The 12,464-nt window shown below is 44.3% G+C and overlaps 1 protein-coding gene and 1 pseudogene across 2 annotated transcripts; one reads left to right on the forward strand and one right to left on the reverse strand.

Annotated features, from left to right (window-relative positions):
* Nucleotides 1-660: 660 nt before the first annotated feature.
* On the forward strand, nucleotides 661-8,203 carry LOC136450733 (delta-1-pyrroline-5-carboxylate synthase 2). 2 transcript variants are annotated; one of them, XM_066451328.1, is made up of 21 exons: nucleotides 663-928; nucleotides 1,590-1,661; nucleotides 1,996-2,099; nucleotides 2,189-2,291; nucleotides 2,377-2,538; nucleotides 2,656-2,933; nucleotides 3,457-3,607; nucleotides 3,693-3,857; nucleotides 3,942-4,019; nucleotides 4,134-4,223; nucleotides 4,309-4,395; nucleotides 4,480-4,566; nucleotides 4,638-4,734; nucleotides 4,849-4,952; nucleotides 5,519-5,594; nucleotides 5,722-5,872; nucleotides 5,947-6,015; nucleotides 6,156-6,222; nucleotides 6,776-6,846; nucleotides 7,025-7,104; nucleotides 7,184-8,203. In XM_066451328.1, exons 1-20 carry the CDS (start codon nucleotides 830-832, stop codon nucleotides 7,098-7,100), a joined length of 2,187 nt encoding a protein of 728 aa, XP_066307425.1. In that variant the 5' UTR covers nucleotides 663-829; the 3' UTR covers nucleotides 7,101-7,104; nucleotides 7,184-8,203. The 2 variants fall into 2 exon arrangements, with proteins under 2 accessions (XP_066307426.1, XP_066307425.1); XM_066451329.1 differs by lacking the exon at nucleotides 1,590-1,661 and having other exon boundaries at nucleotides 661-928.
* Nucleotides 8,204-8,346: 143 nt separating this feature from the next.
* Nucleotides 8,347-10,628, reverse strand: LOC136450734 (pentatricopeptide repeat-containing protein CRR2, chloroplastic-like; annotated as a pseudogene).
* Between the last annotated feature and the right edge of the window lie 1,836 nt (nucleotides 10,629-12,464).

Consider the following 12,464-nt stretch of genomic DNA (forward strand, 5'->3'; position numbering starts at 1 on the left):
TCACGTGGCCCTAATCTTGAAACCACATGCCATATATCCACAGAATGGGTTCATATCTAACGCGGCATGTAGTTGTAAACGTGAAACCACTATTGTGTGAACACCAAATCGACATATATGCAAGCTTCCAAATGCTTAGTTTCGTAAACAAGCTAATAGAAAGAAAAAAAGACAATTCAATGCAAGTAGCAATAGCTTCCGTCTTTATCTCATCATCCCATTCTAACTTGTGGTCGCGTGGCACGTTGGAGCACTCATTCACTCTTGTATGTTTGTGCTAGCTAAGCTAGGTGCTTTGAGACGCGACCTCTGATCGAATGGGCGTGCAACGGGTCACCGCAGAGGACGTCCGGCACTTTGGCTGGTGGGATCAAAAATCATCAAAGCCTGCGAGCTGCGAGGCCGTAACACAACCACCTGCCCTATATCTCCGCCGCTCGGAGCGAAAGATATTTTAGGCAATGCGCTGCCTAATTCCACTTCCACAGGCCACGCCACACGTGGTGCGGCTCGTATCGTATCGTTATCGTCCCTGACCTTGCGGGGCCGCGCTTAGCGGACGCTGACGGGCCGTCACGGGCCCTGCCCGCCGCAGGCGATCGGGGGATCTCGCCACGCCACCATATGTGTGGCCCGTGAGGGGAGGCGGAAGAGGGAAGGGGCGACGCGACGCGGCTCTATAAAACGAGACCGAGCCTCCCACCAGTATTCCCCCGGCACCGTAGCGATTCTGCGTTCGCACCAGCGCCGGCACAGGCAACGCAGCACCGCACCGAGCCGAGCCACTTAGCGAGGGAGCAGCAGCCTCCACCTCCACGGCGAGGAGAGAATGGGGAGAGGAGGGATCGGAGGCGCGGCGGGCATGACCATGGAGAACGCCGATTCAGCCCGCGCATTTGTGAAGGACGTCAAGCGAATCATTATCAAGGTGATTGGTCTATCTGTCTCGTTGTTCTCTAGGAGTAGGTTTTTTTTTATCGTGTCGTCTTACGAGAATGCAGAGATGTTTTTGAGTCCGGTTGCTGTGCGGCCTATGTTTTCAGTGAGATCTTTGCGAGGTGGATTGCGAGGGTAGAGAATTCGATTTCGATCTGATTTCACATTGTTCTACGGCTTGTTTGCACCTGTATTTTTTTGAAAGTAAAAATCGGTGCTGAATATCTTTCCGTCCCAACTCAGAGCGTTGTTCGCTTGGGGATCTGCGACCTGAAAGTATTTTTCGTTGGGAAGGGAGAACGTTTCTGTGTTTCTCAGGTGCTATTGTTTCAGTATAGTATTTCGCATATTACCTATGTTTGGTGGTGCTGATTGACATCTGATCGTTGAAACTCGGGATGGGGAAAACAACTCCAGATGTTCCGGTTTTTTTTTTTTTTTTGAGTGGCAGGACCCTCGTTGGGATAGGATGTGTTTTCAGTTTCAGTTTCAGTTGAATATTGGCATACTGTATTTTTTTTAGGATTCCTCACTAAACAAAGAGGAAGGGACAAAAAAAATAAGCTGCAAGTTTTGTTCACAACAAAAAAAAAATAGTCAGCGGATTTTGTCGTTATGTTTGCAGGCTTCACATTTACTATGTCCTGTTACAGGTGGGCACAGCTGTTGTCACTGGGCAGAATGGCCGATTGGCAATGGGCAGGCTCGGTTCTCTCTGTGAACAGGTAAATAAATACACAATAGAGGAAATTTCAAAAAAAAAAAACCTACAACTATTGTGACTGACATATATATATACAGAAGCAGCTTTGTGAGTTGTAACCACATAACAATGTGGCCCACATGTCAGCCTCATGGCATGCAACATGGTTCCATGAGGCTAACATGTGGGGCCTCGTTGTCATGTTCTCACCACCATGTCATCAAAGTAGTTGTAGCCTTTTTTTTAATACAAATGCCAAAACAGTTGTAGGTTTTAAAATCTAATCTTTATAGCATGCTTTCACCCATGGAGTTTTTGGTTTCAGTATCATTAAATACTTAACTATCCATATGCAGGTGAAGCAACTGAATTTTCAAGGGTATGAGGTGATTATGGTAACCTCAGGAGCTGTTGGTGTTGGGAGGCAGAGGCTCCAATACCGTAAGCTTATCCATAGCAGGTACACAAAGTTTGGCTTACATTCTCATGACAGTTTGTAAGTATTTTCTGCCACAAGTATATCTTTCTGACCATTCTCCTTGCTTGCAGCTTCGCGGATCTGCAAAATCCTCAGATGAACTTTGATGGAAAGGCCTGCGCTGCTGTTGGTCAAAGTGGCCTGATGGCTATCTATGACACATTATTTAGCCAAGTGAGTCGTGCCTGACAAATTTGTATCCTAGCGGTAAAAAGAGTTTGGCGTTACCTGTTTCTAACAGGATCTTATATGATTGCAGCTTGATGTAACGTCATCTCAACTTCTTGTAACGGATCGTGATTTCAAGGATCCAAGTTTTGGGGACCAGCTCCGCGAGACTGTTTTTTCACTATTAGATCTTAAAGTAATACCACTATTTAATGAGAACGATGCCATCAGTACCCGGAGACAACCATATGAGGTCTGTTTTCTTAATTGTTTCTGTACGACAATACATCAACCTTCCAATCCAATAACAGCTGGGCCCTTAGTCGTGTTCCTACTTATTACTGATTGTAATAATGAATTTAATTTACAGGATTCATCTGGCATGTTCTGGGATAATGACAGTCTAGCAGCTCTGTTGGCAGCAGAACTTAATGCTGATCTTCTTATCATGCTTAGTGATGTGGAGGGACTCTATAGTGGTCCACCAAGCGACCCTCAGTCAAAGATTATCCACACATATGTCAATGAAAAGCATGGGAAGCTAATTAGTTTTGGAGAGAAGTCTAATGTTGGAAGAGGTGGCATGCAAGCTAAAGTGGCTGCTGCTGCTAATGCTGCATCCAAAGGTGTACCTGTTGTCATTGCAAGGTGAGATGAACATTTTTTTAATGTTATTTTAGAATAAAATGGAGAAATATTCATAGCAACTAAATATGCCACACTACTTCCTATAGACCCATTGTAGTAAGAATCCTATTTGGTGCCTGATTGTAATTATGGTCTGCCAACTGCAGATACTGTGTTCCTGTCTTTATAATCTGATATAACCTCACTAATCATTTAATTAATAGCGTATTTGAAATGTACTTTATTGCAAAAGTTGGTAACTATCATGGTGTAGCCTGCAGATTTGCATTACATAATCCAATGGCTCCCCAACTTTGGTGAGCTTGTATTGCTCACAACATGATGATTGCTTTGTTCAAGAGATGATCTACCAAACCCTATTCATTATATAGGATAACTTGTTGTGTTTTTTTTATCCTTAATTGGTGCCTCAACTCCCTACATAGCCTCCTGATTTATACTACTGTGATACCAAAAAATCTAGTATGTTTACTTCTATATAGAACACTTAGAACCACTTATAACTTTGTTACTCTATATGAAGTGGATTTGCAACGGATAGCATCATTAAAGTTCTCAAAGGAGAAAAGATCGGTACACTTTTCCACAATGAAGCAAATTTGTGGGAATGTTCCAAGGAAGCTACAGCCCGAGAGATGGCAGTTGCGGCAAGAGACTGTTCGAGACGTCTACAGGTTTTCTTTTTCTTCAAACATGCAACTATTTAAAATACCCAATCACCATAACTAATTTATCGTGTTGCATGCTGCACCTAAACAGAAGTTGTCGTCAGAAGAACGCAAAAAGATTTTGCTAGATATTGCTGATGCTCTGGAAGCAAATGAGGATGCAATTAGGTCTGAAAATGAAGCCGATGTTGAGGCAGCACAAGCTGCTGGTTATGAAAAGTCGTTGGTCGCTAGGATGACCCTAAAGCCAGGAAAGGTAGTTCTCTGTTTCTCACAACCTAGTTTTTTCTGTTCATTGTCCTCTTAATTTTATTAATGTTTGATTGATATATTTCTGTAGATAACAAACCTCGCAAGATCCATTCGTGCCATTGCTGACATGGAGGACCCTATTTCCCATACATTGAAAAGAACAGAGGTGATTGCTATGGATCACATTTTGGGAGAGAGATACATGCTGTGATGTGGTTTACTAAGCTTATAGTAAGTTCCTGCAGTTCCTAGTTTTTAACCAATCAAATTCCTTTTGCAGGTTGCTAAAGATCTGGTTTTTGAGAAAGCATATTGCCCATTGGGTGTTCTGCTCATTATTTTTGAGTCTCGTCCTGATGCATTGGTCCAGGTAACCTTTGATTCAGAAGCGAAGTAGTACATATACAATATCTACAAGATCAATAATCAATTGTGGTTGATATATTATTGTACAGATTGCATCTCTGGCAATCCGAAGTGGTAATGGTCTTCTTTTGAAAGGAGGAAAAGAAGCTATGAGATCAAACACAATATTACACAAGGTAGTATGGAACTAGCTTTCTGGATCTAATAGTATGTAACAATATGTTTCTTTGCTTACATGAGCTGTGTTTTTTCCCCTTTAGGTCATAACTGGGGTTGTTCCAGATATTGTTGGTAAAAAGCTCATAGGCCATGTGACTAGCAAAGATGAAATTGCTGATTTGCTAGCGGTAAGTATGTAATGTAATTCTTTCAATGGTAATTAAGTGCATAAGTAAGTCTAAACTCTAAAACTTTGCAGCTTGATGATGTGATTGATCTTGTCATTCCTAGAGGCAGTAAGAATCTAGTCTCCCAAATCAAAGCAACAACTAAGATTCCAGTTCTAGGTCATGCTGGTAAGCTGTTTTTTTAACAGTTTCAGTAAAAATATGGTCATGTTAATTCTTAAGTTAGTATCTGTAATTCTCTGGTTTTAGCAGTACTAAATTATGTTTTCCAATTCTGTTCAGATGGTATCTGCCATGTTTACATTGACAAATCAGCCGACATGGATATGGCAAAACGGATAGTATTGGATGCTAAGGTTGATTATCCAGCAGCATGCAATGCAATGGTATATCTCTAATTTAGTAGCTAATTGATGTCATGGTACATGTCTCATTTAGTACACTTTGGTGAGCACAAGATCTTCAAGGCCATGTTCCTTCACTAGACTAGTTTATTAATTTATTATTTCCCAATAGTCACTTTCCTGAGAAAGTAGTTCACAGCCTCACTAATATAATATTTCTTGTTGAGTTGAAACCTTGCCTTTGCGTTTGCGTAGTTGTCTACATTTTGGTCTACTCCTTTTTACAATTTCCCCCTTTGAAACATATCGTAATATTTGATTTTTTATGGCCATTTCTTATAACATATTTACTAAAGAACTTTTTGTTATTATTTATTGATTTATTGAAAACATTTGTTTTTTGAATTTACTTGTATATCTTCAAATGCAACAAACCATGCAGCCACCTAAATGGACTCTTAAAGTTATGTATGATGAAGTTGAATTATCTACCTCATAACAATTAATTTAAAGAGTTTTTTTTATCATTTTATTTAGGAGAACTAATTTTATTGAACCTATTGGTTTATTTTAGAATTTAATACAGGTTTTGTTATTTCTTTGTGCAGGAAACACTACTCGTTCATAAAGATCTTAACAAGAGTGAGGGCCTTGATGATCTATTAGTGGAACTTGAAAAGGAAGGTCAGAACTCAAAATCTCTTTGTCTTTCATTTGTTTAGTAACTGGTGGATAAAAAGTGACTTTTGCACACTAGTGAATACTGAATAGTTACAATCACCGCATCTTTACTTTGAGTTTCATATTGCAGGAGTAGTTATTTATGGTGGGCCTGTTGCACATGACAAATTGAAAGTACCAAAGGTAGATTCATTTCGTCATGAGTATAGCTCAATGGCATGCACTCTCGAATTTGTTGATGATGTGCAGTCAGCCATCGATCACATAAATCGTTATGGAAGGTAAGGAAGTTTTACTTTTAAGCGTATTATGTCTACAATAGGCTACTTTTGACCAAAATTTGGTTTCTTTTCAGTGCACACACAGACTGCATTATCACAACTGATGAAAGTGCTGCGGAGGCTTTTCTGCAGCAAGTCGATAGGTACTGAAACCTTTTTTCCGCCATTCTTGTGGTTGAACTTTGTTATGGAAGTATTATTTGTTACTGATTTGTTTGATTATACTACTGGTCTATGATGATTTTGGATCTAATGACATGACAGTTTCTGTTGACTGCAACAGTGCCGCCGTGTTTCATAATGCAAGCACAAGGTTCTGTGACGGGACGCGCTTTGGGCTAGGTGCAGAGGTACTTCCTTTGGTCATCTGTTTTCTGTACATTTTTCTTATTCTTGTCACTTTATACCATGAACAATTTGGGTTTTGATGTGAAGATCATTTGTTTGAATTCCTTGCACTAGCCACCATTGATTTGCTTGAAGCCTTGATGGATGATGGCATGAATCATTTATTAAGTTAATAAATATGTTTTGTGCTTGAAGCCTTAACGAACCAATGAAGTGTTAGTAGTTTGAATGTCTATTGAATGTTCAAAATGTACCTTTTAGTAGAAGCATAGTGAGGTATAAATGAAACTGCTGAGAGAACAATAGTGAGGTCAAATTGAACCATGGACTGGTGTTACTTGGAATGTTCAGGAAAGTACATACAGCATGTAATTTACTTAGGTATACTTTGTTCTACAGGCAACAATGCCTTCATAGTCATTTTATATTATAATAGATGTCAAATTGGTGTAATCTAAAACTTTTAGCTGCCCAATACTAAAATGTTTTCAGTTACGGTATTGGCACTTAACTTCAAATACCTTCTTATCGAATCTTTTCGAATGGTTTGCGAAGGTTGGCATAAGTACAGGGCGCATACATGCCCGCGGACCTGTTGGAGTTGATGGACTTCTAACTACTCGCTGGTACATTTTTTATCACTTGAAAATGTGTTCTATGTTTGGTATTTCCCATTTCCTCTTCATCACCTCATGACAGATTCCTTCTGCTCTGATTCTTTATTTGTCCGTGGGGAAGATCCCACTTTTGCTCACACAATTATTATGTTCATGTCATACTTATGATCTTTTTCACCACATGTAGCATTTTACGTGGTAGTGGACAAGTGGTGAATGGTGACAAGGGAGTGGTTTACACCCACAAGGATCTTCCTTTGTAATGAGGCAAGTAATGGTTCACACTTGACACTGCTTGAAAAGAATGCTCTACCATTGTTACTGACTTCTCACGTCTTTGTTGCAGGCAAAGAACCTTTGTTGTAGAACAATTGCTCGTAACGAATGGCTGAACTCCCTTTTAAGTACCATTTTCTTTATTCCATGCAACAAAGATAGGTGTCGTAACAAGCAGAAGGAACTGATACTTTCTCGGCGGTGCCTATTTATTAGACAATGGTGTATTCAGACCATTTCGGTACGAGGCTTGTAAGCTGTGTTTGTCGTTGTGTTCTTGTCGTATAAGCCCTAGAACTTCCGAGACATCTGTATTAGAGGCGTTTTAGCTGGTTGATATGCGATGGTTTTGGATGAAACTTGAATCTGTTCCCATGCAATGATAATGCGTGTGTGATGAGATCCTAAAAATATGTAATGGTGTGTAATTTTATCTCCTGCTTGGTAGTAGGAGGTGTTGGTTCATGTGGGAATTGTGATTGGCTCAAGGAATCGTCTAGCAAAACGAGGTTGCTGCCCTGGGTGATCTTCGACGCAAAAACAGACATATATAAACATCAATTGCATTAAAAATTCATCAGTCACTAACACAAAATTTTACAGAGAACCAGCCCTTACCTCTGATCTCGCAATCCACGATGTTCAAAACGCAGGGATCAGTGGTTACACAATGAACAGTTCATGATCTGCACCTTTCAAAACGCAGGGATCAGTGGTTACGCAATGGACAGTAAAAAAGAACTGTCCAAATGATCTGCACCTTTATCTCACAGGCACAGCAGATCAGTTTGCATATGCAAGAATCGGAGATGTTCATGCACTGTGGCACAAGCGTGACATGGACTGGTGTTATCCAAATCAACGATGATCTCACCCTACCTCTCCTACAGCTTGTCCACGGATCAATGACGGGGGCTCTGCCATTACCACCACCATAGTTACAATTACAACCATCACATGAACAGACAAGGCCATTCAATAGGGGTGCCTCCAAATTGTCATCGCTTATACTCACGTCTCTTCCCATGTATAAATATGTAATATCAAACAATCAAACAAGACCAATAAAGCAATTAATCATTTATTCTCATTCTTGTCTCTATCTCTTTACATTTAAACATGGGGCATCTTCACAAGCGTGTCAAAATTGTTTGTCAGGTATGAGTTCCACTTTTCTCCAGACTCGGTAATCAATGTGAGGCCCTCTCCTGAAAATCTATCACCATGCCTAGTCTAATGAAATATGTTAGGCTGTACATAATGGTTTGAAGAAACAACAGCTTCTACTTCAGTAATCATCCAGTATAATCAGTAAAGGTAACTAAAGAGTTTGCAGCATCTTCACCAATAATCCCTGCATGAGCAAACTCCATCCCTGAAGTGGTGAAATCGATTCACGTCCCTCACGACAATATCCCGATCTGTGAATTTGGAGATGAACTTGGTGACTGAATGACAGTCCTCACAAAGCCTGAGGTTCTTTGTGATCCTGATAACCTCTCCACTGCCAGTGTTGATAAGCCCGAAAGCAACAGACAACTTCTCACTGTGGCCAAGCAAAATCCTCTCCTTCTCCTCTTCTTCAATATCATACAGAACTGATCTTGTGTCAGGGACATAGCCCTCATTTTTCATCTGTGTCACAAACTCACCAATCAATGCTTGCAGCTCCTCCAACTGTGGGATCTTGTTGTCAACTGAACCAAATGAGTACAGCTGCTTCTTCACCTCTATCCAGCTACAGCCTGGCACCTTATCTAGTGCATGCTCCTCAAGTAACTCCTTTAGTACATCAACTTGGTTCTGCAACTTAGCTCGGGCATAAATATCTGCCAGGAGAACATAGTTTCCAGCATTTCGGGGCTCAAGATCGAAGAGATGGGAGCATGCCATCTCAGCATACTCAACATGGCCATGAATTCTGCAAGCTCCAAGAAGTGAGCCCCAAACTTGAGGGCTTGGTTGAATGCGCATGCTCTGTATCAGCTCCACAGCTTCATCCAGGTGCCCAGCCCGACCAAGAAGGTCAACCATGCAAGCATAGTGCTCAGTACGAGGTGTGACATTGTACTCCACCATTGATTCAAATAGCTTCTTTCCCTGCTCCACAAGTCCAGCATGGCTACAAGCCCCAAGGACGCTGATAAATGTGATGATACTTGGTGAAATGCCTTCCTCAATCATCTCATCAAACACCTGGATTGACTCACGACCAAAGCCATGCATTCCGTATCCTGATATAAGTGAATTCCATGACACAACATTCCTTCTGCGTCCTATCCAATTGAAGATGTAGCGACCGATCTCAAGGCAACCACATTTCATGTACATTGCCATCAACGCATTCAGCACTGAAACAAGTGAGTCAAAACCCCTCCGAAGGATATATGCATGCAGTACTTTGCCCTGACCGAGTGCATTTACCCCAGCACAGGCATGCAAGACGCTAACAATCGTGATCGAGTTTGGTACCAGGTCTGCATCAGAAGCCATCATCTCCTGAAAGATCTGAATCGCATCACCAGGACGCTCATTCTTGGCATAGCACCCAATCATGGTACTCCATGACACAAGATTCCTATCCAGGCATTGAAGTGAACACACGCTCAGCAAAGCTGACCATCCCAAGCTTCGCGTAGCAGTCAATAAGAGTGGTGGCAACATGCGTGTGTAATCCATAGCCGCGACGGATGGCATGAGCAGTGCATCTCCCGTACACGGGCAGAGGCCGGCGTGTGCGATGCTGATGCTGCAATGCAGGCCTTAAGACCGTGCGCATAGCTGTAGCTGTCGACGGGGACACCGAGCTGGCCCATGTCAGAAAGGGCACGCGAGAGCCTCCTCTCCATGGTCGGCGAGCGCAAGCGCCTTGAGCATCGCGTTCCACACGAAGATGTTCTTCACATGCGCCTCGTCGAACACCTGGCGCGCGGACGGGAGCGCGCTGAGCGCGGCATAGGCGTCGATGAGGCGGGTCGACAGGAAGGGGTCCGAGCGGAACACCGGGTCCGCCTCGAGCCTGCGGTGCACGGCAGCGGCGAGCGCGGTGTCCCCCGCCCGCGCGGCCAGCGAGCAGGAGCGACTCGTAGGTGCGCTGCGTTGGCGCGGGGAGCCCCTGCAAGAGCGCCGCGGCCCGGGCGAGGCGCCCGTGGGCGCAGAGCGTTTGTATGAGGTGGTCCTCGTTCTCCGGCGAAGCGCCCGACGACGCCGGCGCGAGCGACGCGAGGCACCTGAGGCGCGTCAGCCTTGGTCGCCTGGGCCCGAACGGGCGGTGGGGGAGGTGGAGGGGAGGTGTGCGGGGAGGCAGTGGCGGACATGGGGATGGGGACGGGGCGGGGGCGGGGGCGGCGGAGGAAGGCGAGAAGGGGCGTCACCGTGAGGCGGCGCGGGAGAGGGAGATATTTCGGGTGGGTTGGGTCGGACGTCGGAGCTCGGACGGCAGCTGGAAGCCTGGAAAAGTGGAAAGCAGCGGCGAGGCGGGACTGTGAATGGGCAGCGCCGCGCGGAGACGGAGAAGATTACGGATTTTGGTGCCTTGGCAGAGTCGTGGGCTCGTTTTCTGGAGCGGCCTGGCGTGTTGGTTGGGCTTGTCAGTGGGCTAACATAGGTTGCCCATTTTTGCAGTTGTAGATGGACAGCCCAAAACGACACTGCTTTGCTCTAGATTGAAACTGGAAATGTCTCTATGGCATCACAACCAGCAGAAAGGAAGTTAAAAAAAAAACAGCAGAAATGAAGAGACAAGCAACCAGTATAAGGGCACGTTTGGTAGGGCTTCTCTCCGCCTTCGGCTCTGACTCCTCCGAGGAGCCCTGCCAAACATTTTTTTCAAAGGAGCCTCTCAGGATGAGCCGTGCCAAACACCCCCCTAAATGTATAATGCAAGACGGTTATGTTTAAGGACTAAGGAGAGAGAATGTTGTCATGTCACTAAATATCAGCATAGAAATTAGTCTCTACAATGCCAAGATGTGCTTAAATTGACATAATATACTTAATCTAAGTTAGCAGGGTCGTCAATTTAAGTATCAGGTGCTAAAGATATGGTAAAAAAATGCTAAAGAACTTTTGCTTAGCAATCCCATTGTTGTGCATGCTCTTAGGACTGGAAAATTGCGTCCATGGCCCATGAGGTGAAGAGGCTGTTTGGTTTGCAGTCACACTCCGCCACGCCATAGATATGGCGAGCCACAGAAATTGGACCTTGTGTTTCATTGGTGACGTAAATGAGGATGCCATAGAAACACGCAGAACAAATCTCGTCAAAAAACGTGACGTCAAAAAAAACATCGCCGCAGATGCGGCGCGCCACAGCCTGCCGCGCTTTGGGCGTGGTGGACAGTGGCCGGTATTCAAACACCCTCAAAATGTCTTCAAGAGTGTCGTTTCTCAAGTTCTGTTAACCTTGGAAAACCCAAATTTCTGCGCCCTCTTTTGATGAGAATCGCTCGCTCCCTACCATTTGAAAACCTCATTCTGGCCGTGAATTTCCCGTTCGGACATTCTTCAATCAAGCGACTACTCCTAGAAAGCCGAGTGCAGCAGGCTACGTACTCCTACGTACGAGGCTACCCGGCGATGTGCCGATGACAGAGCCGGATTAGCTCAGCATTGGTCGACACCTGAAAAGAGCACGAGGCCACAACAAAGCCCGATGTCCCCAGCGGCAGTCCGCACTAGCAGCGGCACTCCCAGTCGAGGGGCGTGCGTGATGGGAAAGCGACGGTGCCGCATCCCATGACCAATAATGCCGCTGGATGCTCTTGCTCTCCGTGTCATTTCCAAGGAAAGCCGCCAATTATTCGATGCTGCAAAACAGTATGAGCCTGTCATTTCCGAGACAAAAGCAGGTGATGTGCCAGTGCCAGTGGCGGGTAGTGGTATAGCAGCTGCGGCCGCGGCAGAGAGAGCATCGGCATCTGCATGTTCGGTTAGCTGGTTCGTATCGTTGCTGGTTTGTGAAGAAACACTACTGGCTAGTTTATATGAGACAAAAATATTATTTTGACTAAAAATTTACGATCATTAACTGAAAATTTACGATTATTTACGACAAGCCACGGCCAAACGAACGGGCTGAGACCGGGGATGGATGCCATGCCAGACAACGCAACGGGGATCGGATCACCCATATCTTAGCGTGGAAACAGCATATGCTTAACGAGAATCAGGCAGGCCATTGGATTACGGCGAGCCCCACTTGGGCGAGCTCTCGCTTTTTATCATATGCTTGTGTGGGCTGGCCGTGCCCACGCTGCCTATGGTGTCGGTGTCTGGCTCTGGAGGCTCCCGGTCGGAGATACTCCTACGTGCAAAGAAAAAAGTAATTGTGGGGGACAGAACAAAGCCTT

Source organism: Miscanthus floridulus, chromosome 5 (genome assembly GCF_019320115.1).
Source record: "Miscanthus floridulus cultivar M001 chromosome 5, ASM1932011v1, whole genome shotgun sequence".
Classification (NCBI taxonomy): domain Eukaryota; kingdom Viridiplantae; phylum Streptophyta; class Magnoliopsida; order Poales; family Poaceae; genus Miscanthus; species Miscanthus floridulus.